The sequence below is a fragment of the Ascidiella aspersa genome, chromosome 9 (assembly GCF_963924565.1).
Source record: "Ascidiella aspersa chromosome 9, kaAscAspe10.2, whole genome shotgun sequence".
Lineage (NCBI taxonomy): Eukaryota > Metazoa > Chordata > Ascidiacea > Phlebobranchia > Ascidiidae > Ascidiella > Ascidiella aspersa.
Genome location: NC_139455.1, coordinates 20749108 through 20767906, shown reverse-complemented (window position 1 = coordinate 20767906; position 18799 = coordinate 20749108). Strand labels below are relative to the sequence as shown.

At 37.3% G+C, this 18799-nt stretch overlaps 2 protein-coding genes across 2 annotated transcripts; one reads left to right on the top strand and one right to left on the bottom strand.

Moving 5' to 3' along the window:
* Positions 1–82: 82 nt before the first annotated feature.
* LOC146133532 (importin-11-like) lies at positions 83–9134 on the top strand. The gene is made up of 11 exons (XM_083396922.1): positions 83–430; positions 1209–1933; positions 2162–2288; positions 2358–2451; positions 2597–2768; positions 3190–3362; positions 4705–4912; positions 5212–5432; positions 6694–6887; positions 7695–8045; positions 8805–9134. Exons 1-11 carry the CDS (start codon positions 101–103, stop codon positions 9084–9086), a joined length of 2877 nt encoding a protein of 958 aa, XP_083253048.1. The 5' UTR covers positions 83–100; the 3' UTR covers positions 9087–9134.
* A 1239-nt stretch (positions 9135–10373) lies between these two features.
* Positions 10374–17060, bottom strand: LOC146133531 (multiple inositol polyphosphate phosphatase 1-like). Its single transcript, XM_083397458.1, has 7 exons — positions 16894–17060; positions 15809–15954; positions 15387–15532; positions 13300–13502; positions 12425–12598; positions 11665–11882; positions 10374–10679 (listed from the first exon to the last, which is right to left on the bottom strand). Exons 1-7 carry the CDS (start codon positions 17051–17053, stop codon positions 10374–10376), a joined length of 1353 nt encoding a protein of 450 aa, XP_083253584.1. The 5' UTR covers positions 17054–17060.
* Between the last annotated feature and the right edge of the window lie 1739 nt (positions 17061–18799).

Sequence of the window (18799 nt, the reverse complement as noted above, 5' to 3'; positions counted from 1 at the left end):
TCGCGAATCCAGGTGTCGACGTTAATCTTCTTTCTTTTATATTTTTGTTTTTAGTCCGGTGTCAGAGGAATGTACGCGTTAAGTAAATTTGCAAATGTGAATGGTTATCAGAAAAACAATGGATTTATCAATGGACACACTTGTTTACACTTTGAGAAATGCAATCAGTCAAGATTCCAGCCAATTTCAACCTGCTTCTCAAACTTTAAAACAATCTGAGCGCATCCCAGGATTTCACTTTCATTTGCTTAAGTGTGTTTTGGCACAAGATTCCAACATAGAAGTAAATGTCCGATGGCTGGCAGCGTTGTATTTAAAGAATGGCATTGACAGGCATTGGAGAAATCATGGACCTTCTCCAATCCAAGCTGATGAGAAAAAATCCATCAGAAACGAAGTTTTAGGTTGTTTCGAAGAGCGAGTTCATCAGGTATTCATATAATTATAAGCATAATATAATGTTTATTGAATTTTGAATAACTACTGAGTTGTCTCTATCAGCTAGTTAATAAACACAACCTGGGTGATTTTGGAAGGCTTGCGAGCCATTTTTATTAGGTTGCGTGCCACATTTGGCATTCGTGCCTCATGTTGGACACCCCTGCACTAACCCATTAGATAATGTGGACACAAACTAGTGTACTACTACGTACAGCACAGTAGAAAAGTAAAAAAATATTGTCATCACTTTTTCTACAAAAAAATAGATTTTATAACCTTAAAAACAAGCAATTGGATATGCCATAATATTACCTTTTTCCTAGATATGCCCTCATATTAATGGATAATGTGCGTTTAAGTCTTGCATGTACAAAAGGTTTATTTTCCAAACAACCCAAAAAGTTACACATAACTTGAGAATCTCTCGAGGCACACTAGTGTCCCCCGGCAAACAATTTGAGAAATACTGGCCTTCACAGGACTATATTTTTACATTTGGGCAGTAGTTTTATAGCTGTTTGAAGCTCATATTTTAATGTCATTTTAATCTATTCCAAATCAACACGTCTAGAACAGTGTATGTCAAACTCTTAAGATTGATTGCAGTTGCATATAATATGTTCTTGCATAATATATATTTAAAAAGTCCTTGAAAAAAATAGAATGCTTAGCCGTAAAGATGTTTCACCTTTATCAGGATATATTGATGTTTGACTACTGTTTGTAGTTAATTTTTGTATCTTTTTGCTTATCTACATTTTTTTTAGATTTCTCTTCAAATGGCAGTTGTTGTTTCGAAAATGGCACGATATGATATTCCTCGTTACTGGCCTGAGCTCTTTCCAAATCTTTTCCGGGAACTTGGGTCAATAGATCCAACTACGGTGTGCATTAAAGACAACCCCAGGCTCCTTGTGTTTAGATATCTCATGAAAGAACTTTCAACTAAAAAGCTTCCGAATGACCGGAAAGTGTTTTCTCAAGTTTCCTGTGGCTGTTTTGAGCAAACTTTTAAACTTTGGCAGGCCTTTTTCACATACACAGTCAAGGAATTATGTGAAAGTACTGGAGGGCCAAACGCTAGCCAATTGCTGGACAAAACGATTCATATGACCAAAGCTCTAAGATATATGTGGGAATCTTTGGACCAAGAAGGACAAAGTCATTTTTTCTCAACAGTTTTGTCAAACTTAAAAACACTATTGGAAGGTGTTTGCACATCACAAATGAATATACAACATGCAAACGTAAATTCTAAGTTGCAAAAGCTCTTGCTAGTTTACTCAAAGATTGTTGACTCAGACAATGAAACTTTTCACAGTTTTGCAAAAGATATTTTTGCAATTAGCCGCCAGTGTATGTTTGTTTATGCTCAAAACAGAGAACTCTTTCAAGAGCGTTTTGTGGTCAACTCTATGAACCAAGTAAAAACCATTCTCTCTGTGTCAAGTGTGGGAATAATTTCTCTTCAAAATATGGAAGAACTTTTAAGGTGCAACAAGTAAAACAACATGAAGTTTGGTTTATATTTAATAAATATCTTAAAGACATTATAAAAATTAGTTTTATAATTATACTGTGTTAAAAGTTGTCATGTATATATAATATCTATTTTTATGGTTTTACATTTTTTTTTATTATTTTTTATGTACTAAAAATTAATTTTTTGTTGGATATATTCTGTGAATATTTTTCTATATTTATATACCCTGTATTTTAGAACTCTTGTGTTCTCATATTTGCCCTTGACAACAAATGACCTTGAACAATGGGAAGATGACGCAGAGGAGTTCTGTTCTGAGGAAATCGGAGAAACATGGAAATACAACCTTAGACCAAGTGCAGAGGTGGATACAACAACCTAAATTAAATGACCTCTATTTTTCTATATAATACATTCATTACAAAACTTTTAGGTTCTGTTCATGACTTTTTTGCACTCAAACCCAAATCACCTTGTTCCTGTTATTTTGTCAACGTTGCAATCTGTAAATGAGAGCTCTTCCTCTGGTATGACAGCATTAGCGATTTTTATTTTATTAATTATGTTTTTTACTTTCATGAAGCTTTATTTCTTTGTTTCCCTAGTTTTTTTTTTAACTGTTGTTTTTTTAAGGTTTTATTCATATGAATTATATGAAGTTTATTTTCGCAGGACAGGAGCAAACTTTGGAAGCTATTCGTCTAAGTGATGCCGTGTACACAGCAGTTGGTTTGGCTGCAATTGAACTATTTGACAGGCTTGATTTTGAAAAGTGGTTCGTTGACCATTTGTTACCGAGGGTTCAGCAATGTCAAGGTCATCCTTATGGAAAGATAATCCACAGGTTAATTTTAAACTTGTATTTCTACTGTAACATATAATATAGTAATAAAATTAATAAATATGCTGTTGTTACCAGGCTTAGTGGTTACTAAAAATAAGCCTTTCTGGTATTTATTTGTAAAAACATTCCCTAATGAAGCCATCCTAGATAGGTAGCCCAAACGTTGAACAAACAAATAAATAGCACAAGAACTTATTTTTAGTAATATAGTACGATTTTTAGATAAAAAAAATTAGGATATAGTTGTGACATAGCTTTCAGAACTTATATTAAAGCATTAAAATTATTTTAAAAAGTGATGTAAACTCCTTTGTCAATAATAATGAGTTATACTACTGTATTTTTAAGAGTATTGGGCATAAACGTTCTAAAATCTCCAGAGCATTTTGTTGAAGTGATATATATGTATAATATGTGATAGGAGAGTTCTTTGGCTCATAGAGCAATGGATGGGTGTGAAGCCACCAGCAGAGACGAGGCCTTTGCTTTATAACTTCATCATTTCTTCGCTTGAAAGCAATGTGGACATGGTTGTTCGCTTGTCAGCTTCCAGCGCTTTAAGGCAAATTTTAGACGAATTTGAGTTTGACATGGGTAAGGATAGTTTTGTAGTTAATTAGAGTAGCACAGCGAATAACCCTTAAAAGAAGTTTAAATAACTTCTAGTGAAGCTTAAACACTCCAGAAGTAAGGAGTCTTCCGCAGACAATAAAATGTATAAAAAATATTCTTGCTTTTGTATCAGATAATTTAAGACTGCATATAAAAACACGTATAAAACATTAAATCATATCTTACACTCTTTACAGAATATGCCTTCATAAAGCGAAATATATATTTCTGTATTAATTTTAAGAAATTATTTTATGTTTTATAATTCTTTTTAGGGGAGCATTTCATTATATTTTCTGAAAACAATATAATTCAAAAATAATCTGTTTTCGATTTGTTTGAATTCTTCAAATGTCATTAATTTTGTAATCGATTTAGCAATAATTGAGTTAACTCAAAAGGGGAGTTATGTTGCTCAAATTTATGTCAACCTAATTTAACCAAAACAATAAATACACATACATATACATTGCAGAGATTATTTACTTGATCGCGACTTGCACTCTCTGCTTGATCTTCGGGCTACGGTTTTCAGGTGCTCAGCCCATAAGCACTACGCGTATAGTGCTCAGCCGGGAGTTGAGCCCCGGATCTGAGGACCAAAACAATAACACTATGACATATTTGTTGTTGCTTTATATCTCTCAAAAACTATTTTTGCAACACTTCCTGTACTGTACTGTAAACATAAAGATATGTTTATAAGTAAGGATGCAATAGGCTTGTAATATTTTATTTTTTATAGAAATTGTATAACAAACTGACAATATGCTTAGGCTAACTAGATATTCCTTTAATTTACATTTTACGGAAGGCACCACCAAATTAAAATAAATATAAAAAACATCTTAATACAGCTCTAACTGAAAAATATCACTTATTTTTTCCAAGAATATCTACAGAGCAAGTGCAACTGATATGTACATATAGACAAGTCGTAGTGGCCCACAAAAATTGCGCGTACGAATTTAGAAGATCTTGATTACGGCATACACTTTGTGTGTAAATGTACGTTTCAGTTGCTGAAATACGCGCTGTTGACCCCCTTCAATTGATGTCGTATGTACTAACAGTATGCAGTGCCCAGGCAATGGTGCTATATGGTTGTGTCTCGACTGTTCCCCAGTTGAGCAACCCGGTATGACCAAAAAGGTTGTGACTTAGACCCTTACAAGAAGCTAGTTGTTTTTCTAGCCAGGTCTTGCTCGCAATGTATTTTTGATCATGCTGACTGATTTCAGTAAGCGTTTCCGAAGGCATCTTGTGAACATAGCAAGTGTTTTTGTAATGACTTTTATTTAATTTACTTGTCATTACTTTTCAGCCGAGTTTTCTCCTTACCAAGAGCGTTGCACGGACGCCCTTTACAACCTGCTAAAGTCGGTTCAGAGCGGAGATTGCAAGATGAGAGTACTTCACGTTCTCAGCTTCGTCATTGAGAGACTGGGGACGCGGGTGATTTCGTGCATCAACAAACTTGCACAAATCCTGCCCGAGATATGGATGGAGTCGGAGGCGCACAACATGCTAAGGTGCTTTTAAGGATTTTAAACCACTTTTAACTTAAAGAGCTGGGTTGATATAGAACTAAAACTTGCACTCTCCAGCAGGGATGCGGAGTCGGTTAAAAATAATCCGAGTCCAACTCCCGAATCGCACTCCAGCGAAATGTGGGATTTCGTCGAGTCCCGAGTCTGGCTGCGACTTTACAGCCTGTATTTCAACCATTTACTTAACTAATATAAGGTGGACTGGATTTTCAGCAATATTCTCATTTGGGTTTCATGTAATTCATCAAAAGAAAAAGAAAAACAAAATCCTGTATCTTTAGATGCGCCGTCGTATCGGCCCTCATCAACGTGGTGGTCGGCCTTAAGGAGCAGTCAGCCAACCTCCACCCATTCCTGCTTACCGTGGTTCACCACAGCACCGACGTTACCTCGCCAGCTCACGTCTACCTGCTGGCCGACGGGCTTGAGTTGTGGATTGCCGTGCTGCAGAACGCCACCCAAATGAGCGACGACCTTCTCCGCTTGTTTGGAAACATGTTCGGTAGGCGCTGCCATAGGTGCCGAGTTTGTGCTGCTTTGGGTGCTTCGAGCATACTTGAACAACTAAATAATTCTAGTTTTCTAATTTAATAAATTAGAGCAACATGCTGCTAATTCTAATTCTAATCTTATTTGTGAACCGCTCGTGTGCTCTAATTCTGGTTCTAATCTAATTCCGATTTTACAAAAACTTCTACTTTGTCCAACGCCATATTTATCCTCTTAGTCAAAACAAAGAATTTTAATCCAATCCAAACTCTTTGGTTGGAACTTAATTTTTACAGTTTGCAAAGCATATGCTATGCTAAAAGGCATTAAAATTAGCACACACATAAGTATCATTCACATTCCTATTAGAATACATCTCGATTTAAATGAAATTGTGTTGTAGAAATCAAATGTAATTGTAGTTCAAATTCGTTTTTTTTTTTACGAATTCGATCATTCTAATTCTAATCTAATTTGAGAAAATTCAAAAGATCTAATTCTAATTCTAATCTAATTTGAAAAAAAACTGAAATGATCTAATTTTAATTCTAATCTAATTTTAAATAGCTAAAATAAGTCTATTTGTTCAAGTCTGGCTCACCCGTATGTTTTGGTGTCGACGTTTCGACGCTCCCGTTTGGACGCCGCTGTTTTAGCATTTGGGTCGTTTTCCCCCGTTTATGGTTAGTGGTGGGTAATGGGTGAGGTTAAAAATTAATTTCGGTTTCGAATAATTAGTGATGATTTAGGATTGCAATTTGAGGTTAGGTAAAATGTTGTATTGGCCTGATTCTGGCCATATAGTCATTCCGAATTTTGTTTTTTTTCTGACGTTGATGTTGTTTTAACTTTCTGTCTTTTGGCTGTAAAACTGCAAAATCAAAAAATGAAAGAGAATAAAACGACAAATTTTCGGGGCCTTCTATACGTTTGATCATAAATACTTTTGTCCATTCTTTGCGGTTTTACGCGGCATTCTTCTCCCTGGAAAAAAATTCTCATAAAAATGTAAACGGCAACAATTGTACAATTGTTCTTCCGGACAAATTTTATAAATAAATATGTTTTCGCCTATAGGTGCAATTATATTGTCCTGAATAAGTTTGCCCGAATAGGTGCTCGAAACGTTGGCACTTTAACAAAATTTTGACGGAAGAACAATTTTTATTTTGCTTGTTTGATCATAGTATTGCCATCATTTGGTATTACTATCGGAGCAAAATACCTAAAGTTTGAGACATCACTAAATTTACTCAATCTTACTTGTGTTTCAGGCTTGCTAGAAATCAGTTCGGAATCTCTCAAGGAGTGTCTTCACATTGTGGAGTGCTACGTCGTTCTGGGTGGCGCCGATTTTGTGGCTAGTCACCACGGGCCGACACTGGCAGCTGCCATCCAGTCACTTGTCACTGACGTGCGCGACGAATGCCTGACACTTGTCACGCGCCTCATCACTCGGATGGTACAGGTAACGCGTTAGGGATAAATATGCAGGACTTTTTTGGTATTTTACAAGTGTGTTATCAGCCTTGGATATCTAGTTGTCCAGTTTGACCAAATAGATCGATATACTCGTGTCTTTAATCGGATTTGTAAATTGCTTGTGTTTTATTATTGTAGTTCTAATGTGATTTCCGTTGCAAAAATACTACTTTGTCCAACGGCGTGTATAGTTTCTCATACACAACAAATTTCCAGCAATACAGCTGATCAATAAGGCATGAAATTGGTCAACCTATAGCTGTAATTATCTCTCAAACACATTGTGACATTAGGATGGGAAAAACATGCGATTTAATAAAAAAATTGCGTCTAGATGAAACGTAATTCTAGTGAAGATTTTAGTTAAAAAAATATGAAAGTCCATGAAAAGCAAATAAAATTCTGTATTTTTTTCACATTTACTGTACGGCCTTAAAAATAGTTCCTCTGAAAACTGTTTTGACTTCGAAAGCCATCCCAGACTCACCGAATCTGTCGATTAATGATGCAAGCAAGGCAGGCTAGAAAAACAACTAGTCTGCAGTGAGGTTCGAACTCACTACCTCCGGTCATACCTGCCGAACCTTAATGTAGGATAGTTGTTTTTCTGCCTTGCTTGCATCATCGACCGACAGATTCGGAAGTGTTCGCTGGCTTTCGGTAAGCTAATGATACGTAAGCCGTAATCGTTGGTCAAAAAGCAGCTTCAGAAGACACAGTTGTTAAGCACATATGTGTGTGTATCTTTCACTGTATCGACATCCTGTGACAAATCCTTTCTTTTTTTTTACAGGTAGCGCCCGTCGAGAGCGCGCGTGTATTCGCTGCCTTCATTCACGCCACCTTGGGCGAGATACTACGCGCCACAGAGTGGTCTATTCTTGCCACCAGCCGCCTGCTGCTGGTCGCCCGTCTGGCGCTGCACGCGTGCGACACCTACTGGGCACTCGTCGAGGCTTACGGGTCGCCGCTAGATGTCGCCGACCACCTGTTGCGCGTGTTCTGCGACAGGATCGACAGCGTCGTCGAAACCGAGCAGCGCAAAGTTGTGTCGCTTGCCGCGCTGCTGATTATCGAACGCGTGTCGCTCGATTTGCAGGCGCTCGGCGACTCGCTGCCCCGCGTACTCTGCGTTTGCGTTCAGGTTGGTCCTCTCATCTTGTTTTTGTTTTGATTGCGAACGTCACTTATCCGATAGTTAACAATAAAACTCAAAGTTTAAAAACCCGAGTAAAACCAGGATTAGACATTTTGTAAAGGAATATATATTTCGCCTATACTGGCATCGTAGGTTCCTTATTCAAATAGAATTATATTTGTATAAATTATTTTGTATAGGTATATTCATTTCTATATTCCTTTAAAAAATATATATTCCTTGAAAACTTGTTAATATACGAGTCAGCGGAACAGTAATCGACAAGCAGAAACCTGCTGCCAATGGTTTTGGATTCCATAATTCCATAAAGATACGCCCATTTATACATATTTATCCGTTAGTTGGTTTGGGTGTCGATGTCAGTCTATTGTTTCTTAACAATTACAGCATTTTAATAAATAAATACCAATGCATCTTTACATACATGTAGGTATAAAATTAATACCTTACGTTATACGTTCAAATTAAGTCAACTTGCAGACGATTAGCGCTACCGAATTTTGTAACAAGGCTTCTGGTGCAGATGTGTCTATTGCAGACTTACATATGTATTTTTTTGTTGACTCTTTCCTCTAGGTTTATTTTCTGTCAGCAGGGTACAACGAATTACCAAATAAAAAAGGTAGAACACTTTTTTTTGTGTGTGTGTGTGGACTGGAGGGGGGTTTAACAGTGTTTAGGCTAGTAAGGGAGGGGAAATATAAAGTAAACAATACAACTTATTCCGATCTTAATTTCCGACAGGTCCTTCACGACGTATGCGAAGACGACAAAACTGACGTCACCGTTCTCACCCCGGCCGCGCCCACCAACACCCCCGAGGACGACCAATGGGAGCACGCGCATTCGTTGCGCATGAGAGCGCACATGTACGCCGACCCTAACCACAAAATTTCGCTGGTCGAGCTTACCCGAAGACAGCTGACCCTGGTTCAAAGCAGATTCACTTCGGCCGAGGTGTTTGAGCAGTTTTTGATTGACAACATTGACCAACAAACGCTGAAAGACCTCCGGGCCTTTTTATGACCTTGGTTTTGCAAGTCTTATAGCGCAGTGCTTCCCAACCTTTTTCAGTTCGCGACCCACTTTTAATGCAAGTTTTATTGTGCGACCTACAATAAGATATGACCAATTGTTTAGCAATGATTTAAAATGCAACTTAGGAAGTAAGTATAACAGTTAGACACAAACTGCATCTTTACTACTAGTGTACCAGAAATGCTTTAAATTTAAAAAGCAAAGTGCCCACTTTTTTTCAACATTTTCAGTTTGTGGAGACAGAAGTTATATTTTTGTTGTATTTTTATTTGGAAACCTGGTAATGTCAAGCTTAAATTGTTTCAGTTTAGTACCGATCTATAAAATATTTTTTAAAAGTGGAACCTGAAGATGGATATTGTTAACAATAAAAATACAACAGTTTTTGTTGTTCATTTTGAATCGTGGTATTTAAGTTTGAGCACTACAAAGCATAGCACTTTATCTACAAGTGTCACCAAACTTTTTCATAAAGGCCTGACGATCGTAAACTTTTTGTACCAACTTTGTAAACTTACTTATCGTTTAACGAAGAAAATGCGACAAAACCTGTAGTGAGCTTCAATAAACTGTCGCTCAGTTCAAAATTTAGGTAGGAATTGCACCCGCCAACATTTTAACTGTTTTTGATCCTTATTAAGGAACATCCCCTCTGCGAGGCTGTATAGTTTGGTTACCCCTAATCAACAAATTAATAGTAAATGGAATTTTTTGGACATATCCAAGATGATTTTAGTGAGAACCAACTATGTAAAGGTTATTTGATTTAAATTTTCGGATTTTTTTGTAAAAGCCACTGTTTTCAAGTTAATTGACTTTAATCGTTTTAATAAAATGACCTAACTTGGTAAATCTTTCAGACAAATTGACTGGGACTGTCACGCCAAAATTGGTCCGGCCGGATGGATTTTGGTCGTAATCAAGCGCCAAAACAGGTCTGGCTAGGGTTAGGGTTAGGCCGGACCTGTTTTAGCGGCTGTTCCAACGCCAAAATTGATCCGACCGAATCAGTTTTGGCCCCGGACCAAATTTCGCGTTACAGGACTTGGATAATTTAAAAATGTCGTATTCACAACGATTTTTGCTGCCAGTTTTTAGTATAACCCACTTTAACGCACATCTGCCACTGTAACGTAATAAAAAAGGCCTAAACGAAGTAAGTGAAACAAACTGTTACATACCAATTTCATTTGTAACAGGAGTGTTATTACAAAATACAATTGATTTGTTTGGGTGTTGTTTATTTAGACTAAATATTTACAAAATTTTAGAGCATCACAAAGCACAAATCTCTTCTTGATTGCATTCGTTCTCCGAGCCGGGAACAAACTGTGAGTAAGCATTTAACCAAGCTGGCAAGTCACACAATCCTTTCCAGCTCGAACTGCCAGTCGTGCAGGCTTGGTAGTCTCGAAGCAGCCGTTCGTTCCAATAGGTTTGAACTTTAAAGGTTGTATTGTCGCCTGCTGTACAGCGATACAAAACGAAGACGAGATTGGCTGCGCTCGGCCCGAACTTACTCACTCGGAAGACTCGCGATTTCTGTGTCTCAAAGTTTTCGGCCGTTGGAGGTGTTTCTCTCTGCGAAAGAGTTACAAACATAACGCTGAGTTAGAACTCCTGCAAATAATAAATAAGACCTAAATTAAAATCACATCAAGGTATGTGTGAAACCAAATATGCAAACATAGCAAATTTGGACTAACAACTAAAGCTGAAAAGAAGACTAAAAATCGCCAGAACACGACTGAAACCACTAGAAAATAGCTAAACAACCTTATGCCTATAAGTCCCAACAAAGGAGTTAAAATGAACCCAAACTTTATAAACCGGTTTTAGGCCCATTTTTCTCCAACCGTAACCGAACCTGTACCCTTTTTGTAAATTTTTAAAAAGTCGAACCGGAACTGAAACTGAAGTATTTTAGAAGAACCTGAACTTGTAAAAATACGGTTCAATCCAGTATGACGTCGCACCTTTATTTTAGAGTCAAATTATGCTAGAAAGTTTATGATTACGAAATAATTATTGAACCTGAACTGGAAAAGTCAATCGGTTCAAATCCCCGCTCCTAAACTACCTTAAACTTTATGTTTTACTTCACAGATACCTTACTTATTTTTGAGGATATAAAACGTTTTCCGATCGGTTAAGACCTCATTCCGTTGTAGATTGCGCATTTAGTTTAATTATGTCGTTGATCTTTATACTGTGGTAGGTTAAAGATTGTTCCTCCGTATATTACATGCGCGTTTAGGCAAGAAATATTCCATTTAAATGGCAAAATGCCTGTGCTCCTCCGAAATTGCATCTTATATATAATATACATTTTTTTCTTTGTTGTAAGCTAAGTTTATTTCTAATCTTTGTTTTACCGCTCGAAAAACGAACAAGCGATCCAAAAAGAATTTAGTGACTTTATTAACGTTGGTTAATAACCCCTGTGTTGGGAAACACGGCGCTGTAAGCGCTTCAACACACCGACTCGCCCATCCAGAAAAAAAATTTAATGCTTATAACCAACAATCATAAAGTTAAGACGTGGTTATCAAAAGTCTCTGGTTACCTTATACAATCCCATGTTTGCTGCGGGAACCACCACGTTGGAAGTGTGGGCGAACCTGAACGTAGCTTGTGTGTAGCTGGCATTGCTAAGACTTCTTATGCTTGCCTCCTTGATGGCCCCGACTATATATTTTACTTCTGAGCAAGTCCATTCGTAAGCAATAGGTGATTTGAAACTCCGCTCGGCGTAATCTTCAAGATCACTGGCGTATTCCAAGACTAAAAAAATAGTTTACTGTTTAAATGTTTAGGTATAACAATGCATTTGTTTACGAAGCAAGTTTATAAGATGATTCAGGCGAGGGGCAGTGGCGTAGCCAGCCGAAAATTCTGGGGTGGAGGCAAAAAGTTAAACTTTTTTGTTTAACTTTTGCCATTGTATGAACTGCGTAACGAACACGAATAACAATGCTAGCAAACCGTTTCGAGCAGCAAGTGACCGAGTGTTAACGCAATACTCAAAAAACATTCAAATTCGGGCATAGTCCCGGGTCGTAAGTTGGCGTATGCGGATCCAGAGCAACACGCATTCATGTAAAAACAAAAAACGAAAACAACCTAATATTTTAGTTGTTTTTTAAACCATACTGGTTAAAACGTTTCGTTATGCCAACCGTAATCTATCTCTAATTTAATGAGCCTATGTTTATCAGAGGAAATATTCGAAAGTATTGTTTGCTGTAAAGCACATGAGGCACCACACGCAGAATTAAATCGTCCCTTTGCATATATATGAAATAGCCATTGGAGAAATGTCATACTTTTTAAATCTCTCCTTGAGAAAATCTTGCACCACGGGGCCGATTTGTGTCCGATCCACTGTTGATAGTAGCATCCTTCGGCATAGATGATCCACAGTAGATTGCTGGATATCGAGTTTTTGGGAAGTCCAAGTCGCCTGGTAATTCTTCGAGTTACCCGGTTTCCATATGGCCCTAGGTCGTTTACAATCATAAATAACGTTAAAAGAAAATGTTATGTTAAATTTTACGCTTCCAATGCGTTAAGTAAACGATACTTAGAGAGGAGGCGGTCTATAAATATCTTAAATGTGTCGCAACAAGGCCAACTAGAGTACTTGGCCAATTACTATCAGTTCGAGACAATGCGAAAATTGGATACACTTTACAAAGTACTCAATATCCAGATTTAAATTAAACGTACAATGATGATTCAATGAAACATGCACACACATATGTGGGTTAACAACTGAGATTTAGCCCTTCTGAAGCTGCTTTTTACCAACGATTACGGCTATACGTATCATTAGTACACCGCAAGCCATGCAGACTTACCGAATCTGTCGATCAATCATGCAAGCAGGGTTGTTTTTCTAGCCTACCCTGCTTGCATCATTGATAGACAGATCCGGTGAGTCTGCAATGGATTTCGGTGTACAATGATGATATCATAAATTGAAAATTACAATCTTAAATTCAAGAGCCGTTCTATATAGTAAAGCGAACGCCTAATTGCATTCAACTATCAAAAGCCTTGTAACACTTAGAACCTTTGTAAGTATACGTACATATTACGGGAGTAATTACACAGTGGTGCCATAATAACTGTGACTAAACAATTCCAAAAATGAGCACGCATATAGGAATTTACACGACTTTTTTCCGGTCCCATATACCTGTGAGAAATTTATTATAATCCTCTTCTTTGCTGGGATGGTCGTCAACATCCCTCACGTACTTCGCGCAATTCTCGTCCTTCATCGGATTGCCCCGATCAGGAATGACGCGAAAAGCCCCTTGTTGGGATTTAGGCACCCCCAGCTCGTCAGCGAAAGCATACATCGAATCTATACTTCTAGAAGATTCCGTGCTCTGAAACCTTTAAACACAAAACCGTTGTATCTCGTAATGTTATCCCAGTGTTTCTCAACCATTTATGGCTAGCGACACTCGTCAGAAATAACAAATAAATTGCGGTCCCCCTACAGGATTTTTTCGTAGGTAATTCGCTACAATGCCGCAATAAACGGAACTGGAACATAGCACATCAACTATTCACAACGTAGGAAGTTATATTTGGTTTTATTTCACTCTAATGTTTCCAAAAATGCTGTATTAAGTTGGGCAAAAATCATTTCCTAAACATTCTTAAGTATTTCTTGACACCTTTGAGCATTAGAAATAGCACCCCGGTTGAGAACCACTGTGTTAGCCAGTGCACATGGGTATACGTCAGACGTGGGAAACTGCGGCTCTTGACATTTCTTTTGTGGCTCTTCTATTTGAAAGGTGATACAGATAAAAATGCACAGAGAAGTCAGAGGTGCTTAGGCAGTGGTGGGATTCAAATTTTTCGTCACCCGGTACTATCACAAAAGTGATATATTTCAGTCGGTTCTGTTACAAAAAGTCATATATTTCAAAAAATAATTAAAGTAGTTGCGAGAACAGGCTGTAACCCCAGGTTCGAGCGAATGTTGCGCACCTCTGCGAACCGGCTGAATTTCATCACTGCTGACAGCCACACTAAAAAGCAGCAGTCGTCTCGTGACTCGTACTTAGACGCAACAATTAAATTTCCAGACAAACAATCACTAAAGGAAACTACTACAATTATAAAAATTAATACCATGTATGACTGTTACCCGCGACCTTGACCATTGCAGATTTTAACTTTTATTTACCGCTTTTTTTGGGGAATTTTAAAGATGACGTCATAAATTGTTGTTACCATACAAATAGCAGTGTTGTAAACAAGTCATTTTGAAATGACTTAAGTCCCGGTCAAGTCATTCGTAAAATAACTTAAGTCCAAGTCAAGTCTTTTTGAATAAATAACAAGTCAAGTCCCAGTCCAAGTCATCGGTTGCCCAAGTCAAGTCCCAGTCAAGTCATAATTAGAGCAAGTCAACTTCAAGTCCAATCATTGTCAAAAAAATAAAACTTTAAATTATAAAAACCGGCAAACTGCTTCGATTATTATGAGCAACTCAAGTAAAAAATAATATAAAAGCAACATATTACAAGCAAATTGTTTTATGTGCAACGATCGGGATAAATAACGCAATTTTATAAATAATTGCTTAATTAAAACAATTTATTTTAACCCAAGTCTTAAGTCAAGTCAAGTCATTTGCCCAAAAGACTTAAGTCAAGTCAAGCCATTTAAAAACAGTGACTTAAGTGCACTTAAGTCAAGTCATTGACTTAAGTCATTACAACACTGACAAATAGACTTTAAAAATATGTTGTTTTCGGTCCAAAAATAAGAAAGCGCAATCGAGTAATAATATACATTAAGTGCAAACACGTTTTATTTTTAACTCAACATCTTTTCTAAACGATGTTTTTTAGATATACACTAATATTTCAAATAAGGCCTCATATGGACCCCTTGAAACTAGTAGACGTACCCCCAAGGGGTCGATGGATCTCAGTTTAAGAACTCCTGGTCTAAATCAATCAGCGCATGTCGTTTGTTTCGACTTTTGTTCACATTCGAGTATTATAAAGGTGTATTTAAAGAATGGTGAATGTGATGCTTTCTATTTAAATTGCTTACTTTTCTCTAGATGAAATTTGTTTATTAGCGTATTTTGTTTACTAGTGTCCGTCAATCAGACAGTATGGTTTAATTATTGCTGGATGATCAAGCTAATATGGTAAAACAATTTTTTTGCCGACGATTATAACAAGCCAGTCCCGAAAACAAGTTTTTTAAGTCATTAGTTTCTTTACAAATATTTAAGAGCATCGTAAATACCCAAACAGATGAGGTAAGCCGCCTCCCATGATTTCAGGTAGAAACTGTCGAAATCTTGTAGCGATTCCAGCCATTTCTGCCCTTCCGTTTTCTGTCAAATTCTTTGCGGAATATTCGTCGCTCCATATTTTCCAGTTTTGTAGTGCCTTAATGTTTAATTCCAACACTTACAGACATATACCACACGTATTTTGTTATCACAAATGTTATCGAAATATTAAAAGGCAGTTGGTCCATATTTTGTTGCTTCAATGCAACTTCATTTTAGTGTCGTTTATAGTAAAAACGTAGTAATCTAGATTGTACGGAAAGCTGTAATTTGATTTGTACTTGGTCAAATAGGACTTTATGGCGGTGGTTTACACGGCATGGATAGTTAAAAATATATGTTTACAGTTTTTTGAAAACACGCCAAAATTTACCTTCAAATCTTTTCTACAAAGTGTTGCCCTTCCGGTGGAATTTATTTTTTCGCTAAGTGCTTTTAATTGTTGTAATTCCTCCATAATGTTACCGGGAAGTCTAGCGCCGTGACGTATAACTCCGAAGACGTATACCGGTGAACACCCTAGATTCAATTCAATTCAAAGTATTTTATTTTGCCATAAGCATTTTTTCAAAAAATATTTATCAAACTAGGCGAAAAAAAATAAACAGCGCTTCGGCAAGGTGACACCGATTAACCCGGGAGGGTTTACGAGTCTGATGCCGCTTTGGTATGAAATAAGTACCGGTGAATTACAAATAGAATAAAGGATACTTTAGATTTTTTTATGTAAGGTTGAGAACAAAAGAAGAATCAATGCGACAAAGAAGAATCAATGCGACAAAGAAGAATCAATGCGACAAAAAGACAAATGCAAGAATATTTAAGCCATGGGTTCCCAACTTTTTTTACACCGTGGCCCTATTTGAAAATTTTGAGAAATAAATGGCTCCCCTATTTATTTCAACCTTTTGAATATACTGTCACCGACAGTTAGAATGATAAAATGGTAGTACCGGTAATACAATACACAATAAATATGATAGGAAAGGAACAGCAAAGGCATGACAATTTCGTTAAGTTTGGTACGAATTGCTTAGTTTTTGCCCAAAATGCTGTCAAGCTATCTTTTTCAAGGCTCAATCGGGTTGCCGTCTCTTCTTTGCGGCCCCCTAGGGGGCCATGGCCAACATGTTGGGGACCCCTGATTTAAGCCATTCGAAATAAGTGATTGGAATTAACGCAATGCAAACGGTTTGACATAATGAAGATGTAATGTAAAGTATCCCAGACAAAAGATTTATGAAAAGAATGTGATAAAAACAGGACACAATACTTCATTTATTATTATGTTAAGTACTATTGTGACTTTTGTAACAAAATATACGAACAATATGGTTCATAACGAACCAATAAATTCGGATTTCACAAGAAGGTTAGGCATGAGTTAATAGACCCTGTCCGAACTGCAAACACTTTCCAGCTAAACCGATGTCAAACTATGAATATTAGATAACTCACCATTTGGAATTCTTCGGCCCGAACTGGGAAGACGTCCTCTAACTTTTTCGTAGAGTGTTTTCGTTCCAAACAGTTCGTACGGGTTCTGACTGTTAGCACAAAACCCACTAGCAAAAGGCAGTAACAGTAAGAATAAAACGCAGTACCCAAGATTACCCATCCTATTAGGCGCTCTGTTCCTACAAAACAGTTCAAGTTGGTTTCAATTTATCTAATCTTTTTAATATCTCTAATCCACAATGTTAAATGCACGTACTAAGAATGTTTTTTTTTTGAGACCGAACGCGGCAATCTGCATATACATAAGCCAAAACGCTACAATTTGAAACTAACTTCAATTAATGTCCCCAAAACATTTTCCATTTGTTTTAAGCTTTAGGTTGTCTCAGATAGAACTTACGTTCCAGTCTTCATTACTTTAGCAAGTTTAGCTAACTTCTTCCAAAAAATAAAAGCAACTTTTGGTAACGCTATAGGCTCAGAAATTAAAAATACTCTAAGGCTATCACTGCAATTGAAAGGAGCTTTAATGACAAAGTCGTGTAAAATTACAGCCTTAGGGCAGGTTGCTTTGTGTAAAAAAGTTGTTTTCAGTCGCAAGAGACAAAAAGCCCAATGTGTTGCCAGAGGCGCCCGCAGAAAATTTTCCAGGGGGGACAATCAGGGGCGTATCCAGAAAATCAAAAAGGGGTCTTGAATTTTTAACTGGGGGAATTCCCCTAATTTCCGTCTGACGTTAATGAATAATGACGTCATAAAACAGCGACGGTATGACGTCATTGGATGGTGATTGCAAGACGTCATAAAAAAAGTAATCACAAACAGCCAAATAACGTCCTGCAAAAGCGAATGTTTAGACGCAAAACGAACACGTACGTCGTGAACAATCCTGCAAGGCGCCAGCTTCCAAACCACAGTATGCAATCGTTAGCTTCAGGCGAAAAAATAAACCAAGACCGTGAAATATGTGTGATTAATTGTGATATAATCGTACATAATTCGACTATCAGCAGCGCAGTTTACTAAATTCCATGAACGGAACTAGCGCCTAATTACAAGCACGCATTTTGCCACCTGCAATACTAAACAAAGAACGTTTTTCCCGGGTGTTATTATGCCACGATTAGCGCAACATCTGCGCCTACAGTTGCGTGCCAAGTCAGCTAAAATACAAGTTGCGGTTGAGGAAAAATAAGTTGTGTCAGTTGCACACTCAACACGTGGTCAGAATATGCTTAAAGAGTATAGTTTTGCGTTAACTATCATTACATAAAAATAAAGACTTTAAATTGCTCACGACAGTCACAATTATACCTCCTTTTAAGAATCTGCTTCAGCTAAACAAATGCCGATGTTACACAAACATTGGATATTAGCGAGGAACATTAACTGCGCCTAGTTCGATCTGCAGTGCTCGGGTCACAAACTAGTTTCTCAACTGTTGTATTTAACATAATTATTTGTGGGCGTTAAACCTGTTGTTCACGACTAACCGTGCCCCAAAAGTGGAGTAATGATTATTGCGTTAAATCAGAGCAATCAACGTTAAAAGTAAGCACGTGTGTTTTTGAGCGACTAAGAAACCAAGCTAAAAGCGAAACTGATATAGTTATCACTTCTAGGTATCGAAGTATAATCGAAAATAGCGGTCACAGTATTGTGTTCGTGACAGTTCGTTGTACTTCTAATGACCCCTACAAGTGGATTGCCGAATTTTCATTTTATTTCGGTTACGTAAATGGGTGAAATACAGGCTGTAAAGTCGGACCCAGATTAGGGACTCTACAAAATCGCAAATTTGGCCAAACTCGGGTTGTTTTTCACCGACTCCGCAGTCCCGGTTGCCAGTGCAAAACCAAATATAGAAAAAAAAATGTTTTGCATGCGAGTTGTTAATATTTTACAT